This window comes from Pteronotus mesoamericanus, unplaced genomic scaffold, assembly GCF_021234165.1.
Source record: "Pteronotus mesoamericanus isolate MK-2021 breed Mesoamerican mustached bat unplaced genomic scaffold, CSHL_Meso_final contig_263, whole genome shotgun sequence".
Taxonomy (NCBI): Eukaryota; Metazoa; Chordata; class Mammalia; order Chiroptera; family Mormoopidae; genus Pteronotus; species Pteronotus mesoamericanus.
In genome coordinates, this window is record NW_026555112.1 from 3,896,348 (window position 1) to 3,917,181 (window position 20,834).

Genomic DNA, 20,834 nt, shown 5'->3' on the forward strand with positions numbered 1-20,834 from the left:
CACATGTCTCCTCATTTCCACATGGAAGAGTTTTTCTAGGGTACAGTCCTGCGAATACAGTTAGATGTTTTCAAGGTTCCTTGGAGGAGGATTCAGAATCCTCTCCAGTGGTGTTTAAGAGTCACTATTCTATATCTTTGTTCAAAGCTGATATCGTCAAAGATTTTAATTTTTTGCCCATCTATTGGGTATGAAATGTATATGGGGTGTGGTTCCGACTGCACTTCCAGGATTACTAGCGAAGTTGAGCACTTTTCGTATGTTTCTCAGGATATTTCTACGCTAAGTCTTCACGGGGATCTTTGGCACAGGACAACGGGGACAATGCTAGATGGACGCAGGGGCTGACGTGCATCCAGACTTCTCAGAAGAGCTAAGGCCATGCGCTGAGCCTGTCAGGATGAACCTGTGAGCCTTGTTCAGAAGTTACTTTCACATTTTCCAATGTTGATTCTTTGATTGGAGCTACTCTTTTAAGTAGAGAGAACTTGGGCTTTGGAGTCAGACAGACTGGGTTCAAATCCAAGATGGGTCACATTCTCCACGTCACCATACGCAGGTCTCCTGACCTCCCAGAGCCCTGGTGTCCTCAGGTGTGAAAAGGAAAATCAAGTTCCTTGCTTGGCTGGAGGACAACTGAATGGAGCAGAGCCCGAGAAGCACCCCAGACAGTTCTGGCGCACGCAGGTTTCCGGTAGTTGGTTCCCTGTATCGTCTTGTAAGATGCAGGAGAGGGCATGAACGGAAGCTTATTTCCTTCACCTTCCACATGCCTCAGTTTCCCCCACAGGTAAAAGTGGTTTTACCATTTGCATAGCTAACGTCAGACCACAGAATCAAATAATCTTCAGAGCTAGAAGGGGCTTTGGAGAGCATCCAGTCTGATGGCCCTTCACCTTTCACAGCATGATTTAGTGACCAGATTGGAGGGTCAGTTCCCTCGGGATGAACACAAACTTTTTGAAGGACAGGACCCACTCCTTCACTGTTACCCAAAGCACCTCTGTCATGGCTGTGAATGACGTGCTCTGTACTGAGCACATGGCTTTGTAATAAGTACTGGTGTCCTGATTAATTGCTAAGGGAAGGTAATGTTCCTGTGTAACTAATATTTTTAACTGGAGTTTGGGAGGCTTGCTGGCAGATGAGTAAATAAACACCTTGGGCAGAAATTGAACAGATTAAGAGTGTACCAAAAAAACAGAAAACAACAACAACAACAACAAAAAAACCCTCACTCCCCTGGAAGCCACAAGTCCCATATGGCAAACGACATCTCCTCAACCTGCCAGCATGAATCAGAAGCCCTAATTTGGAAGAGCCCCAAGTGCCTTTAAGATGTAGTTCTCTGCGCTGCTGTAGGCAGCCGATGCGTTTCTGTTTTGCTTTTAACACTTGGGAAGCACAGAACAAATTCCAAGTGTTGGCAAACTATCTGTTGCCTGCAATGTGGTTCCACCCACGTCAGCCTGCTCGAACTGCTGCTGTAAAGGGCGCTGATGGCTCTCTTGCTGCCAAGCCTGGTGGCCTCCTTTCTGTGCACCTTTTCCGCTGGTGCAGCAGCCTTGGATTCTGGTGACCCCTCTCCATCTTGGTTCCCTTAGTTTCTGCCACCTCTCCTTCCTTGGGCTTCTCTCTGTCCTGGGACTCCTCCTCCTTCACCTCACGATGAAGCCTCTTCATCAGTCCCTCCCCTGGGCGATCTCATTCACACTCATGACTTCAAAGGCCACCTGTTTGCCAGCATTTCCTCTAAAGGCCTCTTCAGTGAAGCCCTTTCTTCTAAGTCCCACACCTGAATCTCACCTGCCTGTGTCTCCCTGTTGAAGCTCTGTTGCATCTGAATTAGTCCAGGAAAAGTCTCAGTCTGTTTACCTACAGTATCGCCAAACACTTAGTAATAGCCTTTTGTATCATTCATTCATTCAACAAAAATTTATTGGGCCCCGACTAAGTGCCAGGTTCTGTGGTAGGGCCCATGGTCAAGGAGACTCATTTCGGCCCCAGCTCTAAAAAGAGAAGGAAGCTAACTGCTGAGACAAAGTCCAGGCTGTGACTCTTTCTTCTGGAATATTCTATGGACCCTAACATCTGCTCACTTGAGACAAGGCTCTGCCAATGAGAGGCCATATTTGTGACTACACGTCTTCCTTTCCTTCTGCTAGTGGCTCCCTCTAAGGTTGCAGATGAGTAAATAAACACCTTGGGCAGAAATTTAAGATTTAAGAGTGGGGAAAATAAAAATCCCCACTCCTCTGGAAGTCAAATTCCATATGACACATGATATTCCCTCAGCCTGCCAGCCTGAATCGGAAGCCCTAATTTAGAAGTGAGCTCTAAATGCCATTTAAATGTATTTAAATGCAGCTGGAGATGGACACTCAATTGCTTTGGACATTGTTCGGGACTCCAGCCAATGATGGTTTAACGCTTTAGAGAAAATATCAAACCTGAGTCACCCTGAGGGATTCTAGAGCCACTGGGATGGGGTCAGCGGTCCCCAAGCCAGTCAGCCCCAGGGAATTCTTTTACTGAATTGGGTGGGCGGGAGGGGACCGACTCACTAGCATAGGACAAGAGCCAACACATGTCTGACCTTGGCCTGGGCTACAGATCATATCCCTGATGGTGTATCACCTCATCTCTTCAAGAGTTTTCCCCTTCTCTCACAGGAAGTTGAGCTGATTGTTTCTGGCAACCAGAAGGAACTGAGCTTCTTGGTCAGGGGTAGAGGTGCAGGGGAGGCGAGGAATAAGAATAATCAATATATCATGTGCACTTACTATGAGACAATAGTGTGTCACAGTTGAAGAGGCAAGTGTGCTACCAGGTTAGCACATGCTACACGGTGCTAAATGGTTGACATACACTATGGTACTTAATCCTTCTCACAACCTTATGAGATGGGCATATTATTGCCCCCATTTTGCAGATACAGAAACGGAGGCCCAGAGTGGTGACTGACTTGCCTAAGGACACACAGGGAATGAGTGGTCATGCCGGGGGTTGAAGCCAGGCTGTGGGGCTGTAAGACCTGCGCTCCTAACCACCATGCCTGCTTCCTCTCCAATGAGACAAGAGGGCGCACACTCAATCCCCGGCAACTCTGCTCTGACAGAGACGCCCGACGCTGACTCTCATTTCCATGGACAACCAAGTGGGAGGGCGTGCTGCACTCAACAGAACTGAGCCCATGATTACTTTTCCCTCATTGTCCTTGTCTTGTACTTGTTAAGAGCATCCCTAGCTACACATTCTCCCAAGACAGAGACCTCAGAGTCACCTTTCAACATAAAAATTTGGTAAGCGGAATAGGCATAGCATGCACATGCTGCGAAATCCAACCATCAGGTAAGGTCCTCTCCCACCTCCGTCCCTCAGTGTGATGGATTGCATTACATCCCCTAAAAAGACATGTTGAAATCCTAACCCACCCCTCCCCCCATACCTGTGAATGTAACTTTATTTGGAAACAGAGCCTTCATAGATAGGATCAGAATAACACGGGGCCATGGGAGTGGGTCCTAATCCAATATGACTGGTGCCATCCTAGGAAGAGGGAGATGTGGACTGAGACACAGGGAGAAGAAGGCCTTGTAAAGAAGGAGGCCGGGATCGGAGTGATGTGACCGCAAACTAAGGAATGCCCGGGGCTACCGGAAGTGGGAAGAGTCAAGGCAGAGTTCTCCCCTAGAGGCTTGCTGACTCCAGTCCTAGCCTCCAGAACTGTAAGGCTGCACCTGTCCGCTGTTCTCAGCCATCCAGTCTGCAGCGCTTCGGTGGAGCAGCCCTGGGAAGCCGATACACCTGGTTTCCCCATCCCCCTTCTCGGATTCAACCCTGGTTACCAGCGTCATATCTACATTCCCACGGACAGTCTAGGTACGGACGGCAGATACGCATGTGTGCATTCCACACAGAGTGTCGCTTCATACACTATTCTGTCTGACCTTTTTCACTTGTTAACACGATAGGGCCGTTTTTAAAAATTGTGGTAAAATATGTTCAATGCTCCCTCATTTAACATATATATACGTAACATAATTACATGTACCCACAATACATGAACTCCCCACGTCCTCTCCCCCGACCTCTTCCTCACCCCCAACACTGGTCCCCAAGTCCTGCTGCCTCAATGTTCTCTGTTTCTCTAGCATCGTCCCCATCTCTCTGTCCCCAAGGCTTCTGCCGTTTTAGTCCAGCTGTCCTCATCTCTCACCCCGATTCCTGAAACAGCTTCCTGACCCCAGGCCCTGTGCCTGCCCATTTTCCATGCCGCCACAAACCCCTCTCTCAGAAATACAAATCTGATGGCAATTCCCTACTTAATAATCTGGGACAGCCCCCACCTCCTGTACAATGTAGTCGAAGTTCTTCAGTTTGGCAGGAAAGACCCTCCCCGGGCGGAATTCAGCCCATCTCTCGGCCCCAGGGCCTGGGCCGCACCCCCAGAGCCTAGCTGGTTGAACTGCAAGCTCTGGGTTTGAAATCCTTATGTCTCCTCAAACACACATTCCCACCTCGAGGCCTTTGAATCAGTGGCTCCTTCTGTGTGGACTTATGTTTCTAACGCCTTCCTCCTTCCTCTCCTCTGTTCACCTTCCCTACCAGGTAAACCTGTTTATTCTTCAGGACTCAGGCCACACGGTACCTCTTGCATTTCCAGCTCTCCCAGACCGAGATCTTTGTTGCCTTACAGTCAAGCATTTATCCTATCTTTTTCAGTAATTATTTCAATGCCTCCGCCTGCCCTCCACACACAGGTGCTTGGGGCAGGCCCGTGGCCTGTCTCTGAAACCGTCAGGGGAGGACAGCTGAGCCCTAAAGGGACTCTCCTGGGAGCAGGGAGAGGGCATTTCCGTCTTCCAGGAGGCGCTAACGCATTGACATCAGTGGGGGGCGGCAGGCAGCAGCTCCCGCGGGGTCACCACGGGGCCCGCAGTGTGGACTGACTGTATGTCCACGCTGGCGGTGAAGAAGGGGCTGGTGTCCGTGGCGGCGTTTCGGTGGCCGTCCAGCCAGAGAGGCTGTGAGGAGCTGTGGGACCTGTGGGGAGCCAGCCAAGGACAAGGGCACTCAAGGGGAGAGGACAGAGTGGTTCTGACTCGGAGAGACAGGGAGCTTTCCGGGGCCCCCCAGAGCCATGCCCTGGCCCAGGTGCTCTGCTCGGCAGGTGACCTCCTGCAGGAGGGAGTGGGGAGGCCCCAGGTCTGAGTTCAGGGGTTGAGGTGGACGGGACCGAGGGAAATGGCTGGCAGGGATGTGGTGCGAGATCTCCCACCCCCAGGCGTTTCCATGAGCCCCTGGCCAGGACACCACGTATGCCTCCAAAGCAGGAGTGTGACACTGTCCCTTCCCCTCCCAGGTCCCCTAGTGCTCTCTGAACATCCCAAAGACCTCTCCCTCCCTCCTCAATTCTTTTCTACCCCACACCCTGTGAAATTATCTTGCTCACGTATTTGTTCACTATTGTTTACCACCTGCATCTGCTCAGCCCAGAAAAAGACCTTCTCCTCTCAGCCCAGAACAAGACCTGCCTCCATCTGGATGAGGCAAAGAATGGATGTAGAGCATCTTGCCTTCTCTTCCAATCCTCACTGGAGGATACGTTTATTGATTTGAGAGCGAGAGAGAGAGAGAGAGAGAGAGACTGATGTGAGAGAGAAACATTGATTGTGACTGACTGCGGATCAAACCTGCAACTTAGCTATGTGACTTGACTGGGAATCAAACCCACAACCTTTTGGTGTGTGGGACGATGCTCCAACCAACTGAGCCACCCTGTCAGGGCAAGCGCCTCGCCTTCTGACACCAAGGGCTGGAATTCTCTTCATTGGGATGATCCTCTTTTTAAGGGGCCACAGATGTTTATCACAGCGACTTTCAACCTTTTTTAATGTCATGGCACACATAAACTAATTACTAAAATTCTGTGGCATGCCAAGAAATATATTTTTTGCTGATCTGACCAAAAAATGGGTATAATTTTGATTCATACACACCGGACAGGTATTGTTTTGGCTGTTGCCATTTTTTTTTTTTTTGGACAATCTAAGGGAAAAGAGGTGAGTGCCCCTGATTAAATGGTCAGGTGTCACATGTTTTAAAAATTCTTGTAGCACACTGGTTGAAAATTCCTGGTTTAGAGGAACAAGGGCCAGCAGCCACAACAGCACAAGGCCTGTCTCCTACGTGACCCTTCTGGGCAGCAGCTGGGTCTCGCCTGACTTGGTATCCCTGTGGCCCACACAGGGCCCACTGGGCCATGCTTTACATTCCATACATGCTTGGGGAATGAACCCACATTTTCAGCTGTCGTTACAGGGCTACGTAAGAGGAATCAGAATTTTAGGACAGGTACTAACATAGCACAACCTTCACCTTAGAACCCAGTCTGACCCCTCACTGGACAAATAGCAAAACCTCAAAAGGTGCCCTGGAGACTTGGGAAGGGTTAAGAGTAGCAGATCGAACAGTGATACAATTCATTAAATTCACACATGACCCTCTACCAGGGGTGTCCAACCTTTTGGCGTCTCTGGGCCACACTGGAAGAAGAGTTGTCTTGGGTCACACATTAAATACACTGCAACACAGAATCACACACACACACAAAAAGAAAAAATCTCATGATGTTTTAGGTAAATTTATAATCTTGTATTGGGCCATATTCGTAGCCATCCTGGGCCGCACGTGGCCCATGGGCTGTGGGTTGGACACCTGTGCTACACGGAGGTTCCTCGTCCCATAAAGCGGTTGTCATCCCCATCTTTACAGGGGATCAACCTAGCCCAGTGAGATGGGCGGAGTGACTTGCCCAAGGTTACCTTCCAGAGAGCAGCAGCCCCAGGTCACAGCATCCAGTGTGGGGTTTGGCCCTTAGTAGGCACTACTAAATGTAATGAAAGAATGAAGGAAAGGCTGTAATGACCCAGGCCTCCTGACTCCCATCCTAATATTTATTGCACCTGACCACCCCCAAAATTTATCCCAAAATCTGGTTCGAATTTGACACCCGCAAAAAGATTAACCATTGCCTGGAGGGAGCTCATGGTTCTAACAACCCCCAAATCCTGTGGGTAGATGCGATTTATCAGCGAAGATCAGATCTGTGAATAGCCCTTACTATTATTATTTTAACACAGCCTCAATTTGGAGCAGAAAAACTGCCTCTTACAAATATGGGAAAAACAACAGTATTTATACTTTGTATTTCTAATATGTTTCAAAACCAATTAATTTTTAAAAAGTACAGCCAGAGCATATTATTTGTTCTTTCCCTTATTCTACTGCCCCTCCTCCACCTCCCAAAGGACAGGAAAGAAAAGGCCAAATTTCCCTGCTTTAGATGACCTGATGCCTTAATTAAGGAAGAATAAATGGGTCATCCCTTACAAACTGCAGCCGCATCAAATGATATTCCTTTTGAATAAACCCAGCCGCCATGGTGAGGCTTTGCTGTAGCTGAGTAAAGACCAAAGCAGAAATCACACAGCATTTGGCCAAGGTCACTCTGAAAATCAATGGCAGCACTAGCGTCAGACCTGGGACTCCTTGACTCTGGTCGCTCTGTCCCGCCACTTCCCACTGGGAAACCTCTGCCAGCTGGTAGGTAATTATATGTGCTAACGGTCACTGACACTCCAGCCGCCAATCCCAAGTTCCAAGTCCCTGCGTTTGTTAGACTGCCAAAGCACCCCTTCTTTTCTAGGCCTGTTTATTTAGAAAGAGGAGCTTAGCTCCGACTGACTCAGAACTAGGATCCAGTCTGGCAACTTCAAAGAAGTTGAATGTCTGGGAGAGTAGAGAGACAAGGAGACTGTATTTTTTACCTTCATGTGCTAAGACCTCCATTTGAGGCCTCGTCTGCCTCATAGTAGCTGCGTGACCTTGGACAAGTTCCATAACCTCAATTAGCCTCAGCTTTCCTATCTGTAAAATGGGGTAATACCATGAAGCTAGTCAGTGCAAGGTGCAGGGTAAGAAGAATCTCTGCATGCACAAAACTTCTTCGATCCTGTTACCTGCAAATTGGAGACAGTAATTCCAACTTCACGTCACCTTAAATGAGGCTGGAAAATATATGTACAGATGTATCTATATGCTGCCTAGACTGAAAAAATAGGTACTCTAACTAAAAACCTCATTCATCCTTTCTTGTCCTGAATTTAGTTTAGTTCATGGAACTTGTACGTTTATACTTATTAGGAAAGCTAATGAAATACTATATTTTAGTTTTCTCTTTAAAGATGATTTCTGAGCTTGAAAATGGAGCTGGAACAATCAGTTAGTATATTTGCTATACACAAATCACTCTTCTGGAGACCAATGAGTCAAGAACTGAGATACAAACGACGAGAAATAGCCTAGAAGCTGACATGGAACTAACTCCCACTGTTTCCCCGCTCTGAGTGCATGCACTGCGGCCTGTGCGGAGGTCACGCTCACACCCCAACACCAGCACGGGGCGTCGAACTGGACCGTGCTGAAATTGATCTCCTTGGTGTGACTGTCAGAAGGACACGCACTCGATCACTAGACCATGTAATGAAAGCTCCATCTTGGAGGACGGGCAGGGAGATGAACAGGGGCCCTTGAAGCTCATGTGCAGCCTGTGGAATTACGATAAGGATTAGAAGCATCTGGAAGAGACTTCCCATCAGTGTCTTCCCAGAGGGATGAGTCTACGTCTAGGGAGGGGACCAGAAAAATTGGTTATATCTCTGGATGTCTGGGTTTGATATCTGGTGCCTAATTCTGTCACTTAATATCCGTGTGATATTGGGAGAGTTAGCAAACCTTCTGGGCCTTGATTTCCTCCTCTGTAAAACTGGACAGCACTACTTTCCTGGATAACAACAGTGTTTGTTTAGGAGGCTCCCATGAGAAAGGGTTAAAAGCCTTTATGAATATAAAGCAACACCTAGGCAGGAGCCTCCATTCCTATGTTGGGGACATAGACTGGGGGCAATGCTAGTTAACAACGAACACTAGGTCGTGGGCACTTCCTCCTCTCAGGCATTGTCTGGGTAGGAGCTTCATGTTCGTGATCCCACTTCTTGCTTGCACCCAACTCCGACGGGAGCAGCTATTATTACTTCCATGTATCGGGTGGGAAAACGAAGGTCCAGAGAGGCTAACTAGCTTGCCCAAGGTTGCAGAGCCGATTAACCATGGCAGTGGGATTTGAACCAAGGTGGTGGGACTCTGGGGCCCTGCCTCTTAACCCTTAAGCCATGGCATATCCTGAGAGCGTGAAAAACAAGGAGTGCTTTGTCAGCAAGAGCTAAGAAAACACCTTACTTTTCTTGCCACCCAGCAGCCCCAGGCTTGCTGCAGGGAGGACAGCTGGAGTCTCACTGCCATCCCAGGCTGGACCTGGGGGGTGAGCAAGGGCGGCGGGGAGTGAGCCTGTAGGACGAATGCCACATTCAGGGAAGAGGAGGCGGGAGAGTCGGGAGGGCAGAGGACGGGCTTTGGAGAATGAGCCCCAGACGTCTGATCCTTGGCACCTCCACTTACACGCTGTCCCGCCAACAGCTTCCTAATCTGTAAACGGGGAAGATTATGGTGATCCTAGGAGGCTGCCCTCAGGACTGGAAGGAGGTAAGTAACCAATACACACCTCTTGTTGCAAGAGATAAATGCACATAGTAAGTGCTCAATAAACGGCTGCCTCTCAGCCTTTCCTGAGACCCGCTGTTATTCTAGGCGACAAGAGGAAGGAAACGGTAGCACAGCCAGGAACTGCCCAGAGAGGAAGCTGAGGACAGTACGCGCAGTGGTGGAAATGATGAGCCGGGAGTCTGGGCTGCCTGAACTCTCATCCTGGCTCCTCTTTGTCCTAGTCCTGTGTCCTTGGCTGTGTTGCTTCCCCAACCTGGGCCCGAGCTTCCTGATCTGCACAGTGGTACACACCTGGTAGGGTTCGGGGCATAGTAGATATTAATTAATCTGTGTGAAGCCTTTTGAACAGTGCCCAGCACCCAGCCAGCATCACTGAACGCCAGCAGCGATAACTTGGATCGGCACCGGGCATGTTCTTGGGCTGAGGGGCGCCTTGGGCTATATGTGTTACATTGCAAACCGTCTGTATCCCTGTCAGACCCGGGAAGGGTGGAAATCTCCACAGCCTGGCCACACGATTGGGCCAGAGGAACTTTAGAGGGAGGACGGTTTCTCAGGAGGTGGGCAGTGGGGATTTGAAAATGGTGGGCAAGGACCAGCTGGCAAACGGCGCAGGGATTCAGGAAAGTGCTCACACACCTCTGAGTTCCTGAGCTTTTTCCATTTGAGCCAGGTTTTCACTCAGCCGAGTGAGTTGTTGTTTTATTTCTTTTGCTTTGGGCAGAAATGAAGCCCTATAAATAATTCCCACCTGGATGAAGGGGAGACCTGGGCACAGGCCTGAGAAAGAGTCGCTCCATCCCCTTGCACGCGAAAGCGCAGAGGTGCGCTCTTACCCAGCTAGAAATCTTACTCTGCAAGGTTTTGTTAGAAAACTATACGAGGATCATAATTTACTTCTTGTGGAGAGAGAAAAAGAAGAAGGTAGGGAGAGGGGAGGAGAAGGGGAGGGGATAGAGAGAATAAGGAAGAATACAAACAGAATCAAGGCGCCCGATATCTTGCAATCCAAGAATCAGAGCATTCCCACATAGCCTTGCTCCTGTTCGCCATCCCTGGAACTAGAGGGACCCGCTTATTGTTAAATCCAGCCTGTCATTTACACCAGCGGAGCCTCAGTCCCGGGGAGGCCATCTGACCGCCCGAGCAAGCCGCTCTGCAGGACTCGGATGGCAGGAGTGGATGCAGGGAGCCCGCGGCCCCGCGCGCTGCGCCGCCGGAGGCCTCCCCGCCGCGGGATGCCGCTGGCCGTGTCCGGGGAGCGCGCCCGGCCCTCCCTGCGCCCCGCCCGCCGCCCGTACCTGAGCTGGCGCGGCTCGCAGTCCACGCCCGGCAGCAGCAGGCGGGCCGCCTGGCGGACGTCGTCGCTGTCCATGGAGAAGCTGCGGCGGTGGCCGGCGTGCGCCACGGCCACCCGGATCCACTCCATCAGCGGCGGCAGCACGAGGAAGGGCCTGCATCGGGGGAGGGACGCGGAGACGGGTTAGGGCGGCGGGGGCCGCCGGCGCAGCCCCACCCCCGACCCCCCACCTCCCTACGCCCACCCCGCTTTCCCCGGAGGCCCTGCCTCTTAATTCCGGAGTAGTGGGAGAGCCTTCGGAGACATCCCGACCGCTCTGGTGACTCGGGGGCAGGCTCTCCCGAGTCTTTGGGCCTCAGTTTCCTCATCTGTAAACCCGGCATGAAGTGACTGTGAAAGGATGAGATGGGACTCTTCTGAGTGTTATCTCCCTCGGAGATCATGTGAACGTAAAGGAGGTGACTCACTTAAAGCACCAAGCACAGGGTCTGGTGCCTAGTAGAGCCCCCCCCCCCCCCCCGCCCCTGCCCATGCCTGGGTTATTGGTACTTGGGGCTCCCTATTCTGGGCCCAGGGTTAAGGTGTCCTCCCGCTCTCCCTTTCCATGCCGCGCCAGCTCCCTGCCATCCCTCCGCGCTCTCCCGGGCCTCAGCTCTGTCCTAGCAGCAGGCGTTAGCACCTAGGAAAGGCGACAGAGAGCCAAGTCAGCAGGAAGCCGCCAGTCACAGCCGGCGAAGCCAGGGCCCAGAGGAGCGGGGAGGGGCACCCCCCCCTCCCCGAAGCTCTGGGAGCCTGGGATCGCAGCAGGGCACCCAGCTCATTGCAAGAATTAACCGAGGCAAGGTCTGTGGGCTGAACTGTAACTTCCTGAGTGGGAGACATTTGTGCCATCTTCCTATTTCTTCCGCTGATTATTATAAACTCTGTCCTCGCATTAGGATTGCTGGGCGAGGGGTGGGGGGGCGGCGGGGAGTTGGGGAGGAGAGGGGCTTTGGAAAACACTGATGCCTGAGTCCTATCAGGGGCTCTGATTTAATTGGTAGTTTTTAAAAGCTTCCCCATGTGAATGGAAGGTGCACCCACAGTATCTGGAGGGCTTGTTAAAATACAAATTGCTCGGCCCCACTCCTAGACTGTTGGATTCGGCACATCCGGGAAGGTGGCCAAAAATTTGCATTTCTAACCATGGTGATGTTGATGCTGCTGGGCTGGGGACCACACTCAAAGAATTCTGCTCTGAGGTATTGATGGGGGGAGGCGGGGGACGGACTTGGGAATCTCCTGTTGTGTGAGTGTGAGTGTGTGTGTATGTGTGTGAGTGTGTGTTTGTGTGTGTGTGTGTGTGTGTGTGTGTGTGTGTTAAAATGCACACTCCCAGCCTTATCCCCAGAAATGCTGCTGGCATGGGGTCCAGTAATGTAGTCTTAATAAGCAGCCCCTGTACTACTGATTGAGGCAGATGAAGGACCGCACGTTGAGAAACACTCTGGGTAGATCAAGCAGGTATCTTACCACTCAGCAGGGCTGGGACTCGGCGAGGCAAGAGGGGCGCCTGGCGTGCCACGCGTAAGGCGGCCAGGTCATGCGAAGATGTTCTGGTGCCTCTCTTGCCTCCTCCAAGCGCTGGTGCTGCCACTCAACCCAGCATGGTTGCCATGGGAGCGAGAGGGCAGCAAGCCCATCACTGCATGGCGATGTCATGAGCTTCCCGCCAAGATTTTGGTGGCGGGTTCCAGTTTTCCTAGAGACCAGGCCTATTTATCCAATGTTAATAATATTAAACAGTGAAGCCTTTTTTTTTTTAAAAAACATTTCCTCTCCGTTAATCCCATTCATGATCTCATCTAAATGCTTAGAATTAACCTACAAGCTAGCTACGATTATGTCTGTTTTCTAGATTAGGAGAGTGAAGTGTACTGAGGTTAACGTCCTGGGTTAGAGGGTTAGCCCGTAGGCAAGAGCTGGGAGTCAGAGCCAAGTCACTTGACTGCAGAGCCCCTGTGCCATAACCCCATGTGATACCCACATTCTTTTGACCAACTTCCCAGCACACACTGCTACCCAGCATGCCCCTGTCACCCCAGCGGAGCTGCTCTGGCCACGGACCCCGGATGGCGTGCCCCGCTCACTCCGGCCCCTGCAGCTCAGACTCCCGTCGGAATGGCCTCCGGCCCTTGCAACATTGACGCTCCACTTAACCTTCAAACCACAATTCAAACCCCACCTCTGCCTCAACGCTGCGCCCGATAATTCCACCGCCCCTGGCCCCCTCCCGTGGAAGACCCCACCGCACTGGCCTGACCCCATGGCCTCGCAGAGGCCCCCTTAGAATGGAAACTCCACAGCAGGGACCTGGGGCTGCTACTTGGTTCACGGATCCAGCCCCAGGACAGTGTCTGGCAGGCTGTAAGCACTTAATAAAATATGTGTTCATGAACCAGACTGATATTTACCAATTTTTTACTGGGTGAGATGGATAGAAATCGAGTTTGTGGACCCAGAGAGCTGTGGGCAGATTCCTGGGTTATTTCTGCCTGGATCGGCCCGCTGCTGAGGCTGTCGCCCTCACTCCCTCATTCTCTCCTTCACCTCAACTGAATTAGGCACTCAATAAACTCTCACTGACTGGAAATTGAATTGGATTCTATTGTCTCAGGTGAGCAGGACTTATTTCTGACACCATGTTTCCATCGCTGCCCAAACCAGCCCCGGGTGCTCAGAGAGAACGCCCTCTGGTTGTTGTGCAGAGACACCCCAGCCCTGCCCCCTGCTGCTCCCCTGCCTTTCCTGTGCTTGGGGGTCCCTGAAGCGGGGCCCCTAACTTCCAGCCCTGCCCTTGGCCGCTGACTTTCACGGGAGATGCTGAGGCCTTGGGCGAGCAGCCAAGTCCTGCTGAACGCCGAAGAGGAGAACCAGGCTCCGCTCCCTTCAAAACAACACCCTGACTAAGACAGCTGGAGAACACCCAAATAAGAAGCCTTGATCCCTAGGATTCCAGCCTCCTCGGGAATTTTCTCTGTACCTATTCTCGCCTTCCAACGTTGCCTTCTTTCAGTCACTCTGACTTCAATAGTTTATAAGCTCACGAATTCTTTGCAAGCGGCTCCTTTAAAAATCTTAATTGTTTACTCAGAGGGGAAGCATAGTGTGATGTGAGGTTTCTTTCGGAGGAGTTGGAGACGGGAAGGAATTCTAGGGCCTTGAGTTCAGGAGGAGGTACAGGATGCTGAGAGCAAAAAGGCCGCATTCTCCTTATAGATTATTCAGGAGAAACTTGTTCCACTGGCTCCATACTTTGGTGTGAAGAGGTCTGTAGTGACTAGAACCTAGAGGAGCTCATGAATTAAAGAAGCAGTTCTGTAGGTTGTTTTAACACCAGCATCACCCGGGAAGTGTGTGAAAATTGCCAAAGCCCTGATTTCACCCCCAGAGTTTTGGTTCAACAGGCCCGGGAATCTGCATTCTATATAAGCTCCTCTGGGGATTCTGGAGCAAGCCAGGTTTAGTAACCCCTGACTAGGTGGCCTGGGGTGAACGGGGGGCAGGGCACGATCAACTCGAACAGGGCAGCGGCCATTGACGTCTTTGCTGTGGGGATCGAAAACCGGGTCTGTGGGGTGGCACCGGAGAGGCTCTAGAAGGGAAGAAAAAGCCCAGGTGGCTTCTGGCAGGGTCAAGGAATGAGTCAGCTCAGGAAGTCTGTTGGGTCCAGGTTCAAGTAGAGAATCGAGAACATACACAGCGGGGCCTTTCGGAAACAGGAGGGTGGAGCCGGTGCTGAGGGTGACCGTCTGTGTTGGGGAAGCGGCTGGGTGCTAGAGAGGGTGGGGTCCTACGGGGAGAAGCGTGGTTTGGGGTTCTGCAGAAGGAGTTCCGGTCCTGAGCGTGGACGCGTGGTAGGACTCTGGCTCCGCGGTCTGTAAACGTTTGGCTTTCAGTGTCTTCATCTGCCAAGTGGGTGGATTTGGGTCAGAGGGGCTACTTCGGGGGTTGGCAAACCTTTTCTGTAAAAGGCCAGAGAGTAGATAGGTTGGGATTATGGGCCATGCTGTCTCTGCTGCAACTGCTCAACTCCGCCACTGTGGTGAGAAGGCAGCGACAGAAAATACAGAAATGAATGAACTTGGCTGTGTTCCAGGACACCTTTATTCACAGAATCAGATGGTTTGCCATAGTTGGCTCACCCTGGGTGTGTCTGGTTCTTTCGTACTCAAAAGTCTTTGATTCTATCGAAAGAGCCAGCTGCTTGGGGCTTAAGAAGGGCTGAGTGTGTGGAATGGGGGAGATGGGAGGGAAGGTGCTACCGCAGGAGACAGGAAGTTAGCAGTCTTACAAGGAGGCAGATAAGAAACTCATAAACCAAGAAGTAACAAAGGAATTACACATTGTGATCAGTGTCCAGGTGCTGAAATAGACAATAAACAGGGCTGGGGTAGGAAGGCCTCTCTGAGGCGGTGGCAAAACCTCTAAGATGTGAAGGAATCTGCCATATGTGAATGAGTGTGTAGGACAGAAGTTCCAGGCAGCAGTAACAGGCTGTGCAAAGGCCCTGAGGCAGAAAAGGCCTTTACATTCCATCAAGGCTTTAACTTGTCCCTCCAGGGCAGGCGAGGATGTGTGTGAGGAAGGATCGCTGTGGAAGGCCGAGTAATGCCCCCAAAGACATCAGGTCCGATTCCCCAGAACCTGTGAGTGTTGATGGCAAAAGGGACTCTGCAGATGTGATCCAGTTAAGGATCTTGAGAAGGGAAGGTTATCCTGGGGTGTCCAGGTGGGGCCTGCATGCTGTCACAAGGTTCCTTAGAAGAGAGAAACAGAGGGTGATTTGACATAGATGACATCTGAAGCAAGATGCTCTGCTGCGGGCTTTGAAGATGGAGGAAGGGGCCGCAAGCCGAGGGATGCAAGGAAGGCAGTTCTAGGAGTTGGAAAAGGCAAGGAAGTGGGTTCTCTTCTCAGAGCCTGCGAAAGGAAATAGCCCTGCCGACACCTTAATTTTGGGCGGCTGAATCTGGTTTTGGACTCCTGATCTCCAGGACTGTAAGAAAATAAATGTGTTGCTTTAATTAACCCACCAAGTCTGTGGTGATTTGTCACAGCTGCCACAAGAACCTAATGGGATCGATCACGAAGCCAGGGGAATGATAAGGTCCTTGTGGGTGAGGCTGGAGACATGTGGTTACAGATCATGGACCAAGTATGAAAGTGGGGAATGAGGGCACCCACGGGGCTCTGGAATTCGTCACAGGGCCCCCACGCTGCCCCGTTCCTGAGATCAGAGACAATACCCGTTGATATGGGCTGAACTGTATCCCCCTCACATTTGTATATTGAAGCCCTAATGCTCAGTCTCTCAGAATGAATGTCACTGTATTAGAATGAGGACATTAGGGTGGGACCTAAATCAGTGTCATGGGTGTCCTTATAAGAGGAGATTAGGACACAGAGAGACACACCAGGGGTGTGTGTGCACAGAAGAGCACCCACGTGAAAGCGGTGGCAGGAGAGTGCCCGACCGCAAGGCAAGGAGAGAGGCCTCAAAAAAATCAAACCCGCTGACACCTTGAACTTGGGACTTCCAGCCTCCAGCACTGTGAGAACTATCGTTTGTTCAAGACACCTGGTCTGTGTTAACTTGTTACAGAAGCCCTGGCAGACTAGTACACCTGCGGTTCGATTTAAGCCCTGCTTTGCCCTTGAGCTTTCAGTCTGTGGTAGAGGAGCTACAACTGGAAGCTCAAACGTTTAGGGCGCTGATGGTTTTCAGTTCCCTTCCTTTAACGTGGTGACAATAGTGGATGAATTCAAAGCCATCTGGAGGCTGTGCAGTGCAGAGGTTAGAAGCTCTGGCTTTAGACAGGCTGAGCCAGATTTGGATTCCAGCTCCCCCTGCCTGCTATGTGACCTTGAACAAGGCATTTCAATTGCCATGCCTCAGCTCTCTTATCCAGAAAATGGGATAATAACAGTAGCTACTTCAAAGGGAGAGTTTGGCTGAACGATGGCTCCCAAATCCTAATCCCTAGAACCTGTGCATGTTACCTTATCTGACAAAATGGGGTTTGCACATGTGATAAAGTTAAGGATTTTCAGATGGTTATTTTGAATTATTCAGGTGGACCCTTACACGCAATCACAAGGGTCCTTGGAAGAGGGAGGCAAGAAGGTCAAAGGAGGGAGTAGGTGTGACAACAGAAACAAGACGTTGAACTACTGCAAGAAAGGGGCCACGGGCCAAGGAACACACGCGGCCCCCAGAAGCAAGGACACAGGCCCTCCCCGGAGCCCCGAGGAAGCACCAGCCCTGCCGACACCTAACTTCAGCCCAGCGAGACTGGTTTTGTACTTCTGACTCCCAGAACTGTAAGATAATAAATATGTTGCCTGAAGCCTCTGTGTTTGTGGCAATTTTTTTATGCAGCCGGAGGAAACTAATAGAGAGAGCTATTGCAAGAATCAAACGGGGTAACATATGTAGCCTGGCGCCTGGCACCGAGAAAGTGCTCAGCGAGTGGGGGCTGCCAGCATCATCATCGCCAGCGTTGTTCTCAACATCACCCGGCCTTGTCTCTGCCAGATCGAGGAAGGGCTTTGCTGCGCAGAGTGACGCGCCTGTCATCTCTTTTCAAATCAAAGCAAAGCTCTGCAGTTGCTATGCCTTTACTTAATAAATCGTGTGGCCCTGACTTTTCATCTTTGTTATTTGTGGAGTCTTTCTTACGCTCGAGAGGAATTTAGATGTTTTACTGTGGTTTAGAAAGCTCATAATTCCAGAGATACAGGGAGTGAAGGAAAAGCAGCAAAATTGATAGTAGACCATCTCCAGTGCTGGTTTCTATAGCAATACTCCCTGTAATCTTGTTGCATCTGTGGGCACCAGAGCCAGGAAGATGGCAGAGGTCAGAGGTGGCCATGCTGGTTATTGCTATAGTGACAGCTCTACTGTGCAAAGTGTGGTCCGGTTGCCCAGGAGAGTGGCTCCTGCAGGCAGCCCAGAGTCGAGGAGCCAAGGGGTCTGTCCTAGGTCAGTGCTTCTGGAACATGAAGATGCAGATGACAGGCCTGGGATCTTGTTAAAAGGCAGATTCTAATTTAGTGGGTCTGGAACAGAGCCTGAAATTCTGCATTTCTAATAGGCTCCCAGGCAGTGATGCAGCTCCTAGTCTATGGACCACATTTTGAGGAACCAGGCTGTAGGAACTGTTATGGCTCAAGCCAGAAACCAAGGAAACTGAATTCTATTATCACGTTTAAGGGGGAGAAAGTGAGGCCAGACGTGAGAGAGCTGCAGGAGAGCTCAGAGGCCTAGGAGACAAGAGAATGGAAGAAGAAGCCTGTTTGTATATGGACCTTCTGGTTAAAGTTGGGCAGTATATTGGGTGGGGTGAGCCTAGTTCACAGCCTGCACCAAGCTGCAAGGGATGCGGGGACAGCAAGGGCCTGGTGATTTCAACTTTCACCATGGGAGGCAGGTTCTGCCTCCCACCTGATTCTCCTTTAGTCTTCCGACAATCTTATGAAAAAGAATCTTCCAGTCTTGGGGAGCTCATTCGGAGATAAGTGCCCATCCCACTGTCTTCCACGTACTTTGTATTCATGACAGTGTTTAGCATCATCCTGGGAATGTAAAAGCTTAAAAACAACTACACTGCGTGATGGTTAATTTTATGTGTCAACTTGGCGAGGTGACAGTATCCAGATACGTGGCCCAACACTAGTCTGGATGTTGCTCTGAAAGTTTTCTCTCTTTTTTTTTTTTTAAAATGAGATCAACATTTGAACAGTGGACTCTGAGTAAAGCAGATTATCCTCCATAAGGTGGAAGAGACCAATCCAATCAGTTGGAGGCCTTAAGAGAAAGAAGTCTAACTTCTGGAGAACAGGGAATTCTGTCAGCAAACGGCCTTCAGATTTGAGCTACGGTCACACACAGAGCCTCTCGGTCCTGTTTCCCTGGAGAACCCTGACTGATACACCCTGCACTGGCTGCCATGAGACTCAGCTGTCTGCAGCGATGCGGCCTCCTCCGTCCACACTGATTCCATCCCTTCGCCGCTGCACACATGAGCTGCGGCAGGGAAGAAGCCTGGGGCTGGACCACACAGAGGACCACTTCCCAATATCCCGAGTGTCCAGACACCCTGCTTGGGAACTGTGAAACACGGCCTCACGGGCGCAGTCGAGGCTTTCAGGAAAGAGGAAGCCATTTCCGACTAGAAGGACCGGTCCCTTGCAGTGTGCAAGTCAGCCCCATTCATGCATGATTATGTAAATTCCCTGCAAGTACCCAGGGGTCCGGGGTGAGGTGGAGATTTCTGCTAATAGTGCCAGCGGGTGCATGTGACTGACCAGAGAAACTTCTTTGGCTTTCCAGTCACACATTCTGGACTGGAGGGTTGTAAGTGACGTCTGAGGTACAAGCAGGTTCAGGCAGAGCAGTAATGACATACGAATAACAACCACCTCCTCCCTGCTGGCAAACAGCTGTTATCTGTCATCGCATTTCCTACTCCCACCTTTGACCCTCTTTCCCTCACTTCCCTGGGGACGTGGCTCCATCACTTACCTCCCGCAGCCCCATCACTCAAGCTCCACCGCCTCCGAACTCTCCCGCCAGCAATTAAGCACTCAACATGCTTCTGTCTCTCAGCATTTTAGCATCCGAGGAGCAAAATGTTGGAGTGTAAGAATCCAGTTCTTCTGGAGTTTCAGTCTAGGTGCTCCACCTAGTTCTGCACCTTGGGAGGCGGGGTGCAAGAGCCTCAAAATCACCTGGGGAGCAAGTTAAAATGCATGTTCCTGGGTTCCTGCCTATTTTCTGGGTGTGTTAGTTTTCTGTAGCTGCTGTAACACATTATCACAATGTGGTGGCTTAAAACAACAGAAATTAGAACTCTCACAGCGCTGGAGGCCAGAGGTCCATATTCAAGGTGCCAGCAGGGCCGTGTTTCCTCCACAGGATCTATGGAGAGCCCCTTTGTCTCTTTCAGCTTTTGGTGGCTGCCAGCATTCCCTGGCTTGTGGCAACATCGCTCCAATCTCTGCCTCTGTGTTTATATCATCTCTTCTTCTTCTGTGTGTGTCAAATCTCCCTCTCTCTTATAAGGACACTTGTGATTGGACTTAAGGCCCACCCAGATAAACCAGGACAGTCTTTCCATGTCAAGACCTGCAACAATCATATCTGTAAGGACCCCTTTTCTTTATAAAATAACGTTTATAGGTTATAGGGATCAGGACCTGGGGTCTTTAGGGGCCATTAGGTAGCCTACTACACTTGTCATCTGCATCTAGTCCATTCTCTTCAGGGTTCCTGATGCCTACCAAAGGCCGGGGCTCTCCCAGCTAGAGAATGCTAGCTCTGAGCTGCAGGGTGATTGGCAGGCCAGAGGTCCTTGCTCACCCACCACGCAGGGGTCGGCAGACCCGCCTGCACCTCTCCCCTCCACGCTGCTGGCTGCACCACAGCCAGGCCTGGCTTGGGGCACAGAGGCCTCTGTGGTAGGAACCTGGTCTCCAGCGGGTGGAATGATGATGGGGCCCAGGATATAAATGGCCCTGAGAAGGGAGCCATGGGCTCAGAAGTGGGGAAGCCACCGGCCCTGCTCGAGGCTGCTGCAGGGCCTTGGCACATAAGGTACAGATCCATGAGGTGGTCGAGGCTGGAAGCAGGGTCTCAAAAAGTCTGAAAGGGCAGGGCCTGGTCCGGTCAAGGCCAAGAGGCAAAGGTCAGGGATGAGCTCTCAGGGGTAATCTGGGCCTGCCCCTGCCTCCAAAAGGATTATCATAAAAGTCTGCAAAAGGCAGCAGCCAAACTTCCGAAGAAAACACACTGTGCCTTCGAATCTGATGCGGGTGTCGGGGAATGGGCGTGCCCCTAGGGACAGAAGGTCCTGCTTTTGAGCCC

General features: G+C 51.1%; 1 protein-coding gene across 3 annotated transcripts in view; it reads right to left on the reverse strand.

Annotated features, from left to right (window-relative positions):
- ABTB3 (ankyrin repeat and BTB domain containing 3) overlaps positions 1-20,834 on the reverse strand; it is a 261,565-nt gene that overhangs the window by 50,272 nt on the left and 190,459 nt on the right. For 2 of the 3 annotated variants that reach the window (XM_054574575.1, XM_054574574.1), the window contains exon 4: positions 10,929-11,081. In XM_054574575.1, the coding sequence (XP_054430550.1) occupies positions 10,929-11,081 (153 nt within the window). Of the gene's footprint in view, positions 1-10,928; positions 11,082-11,194; positions 11,296-20,834 lie in introns of those variants that run through there. The other variant, XM_054574576.1, reaches the window with a different exon arrangement.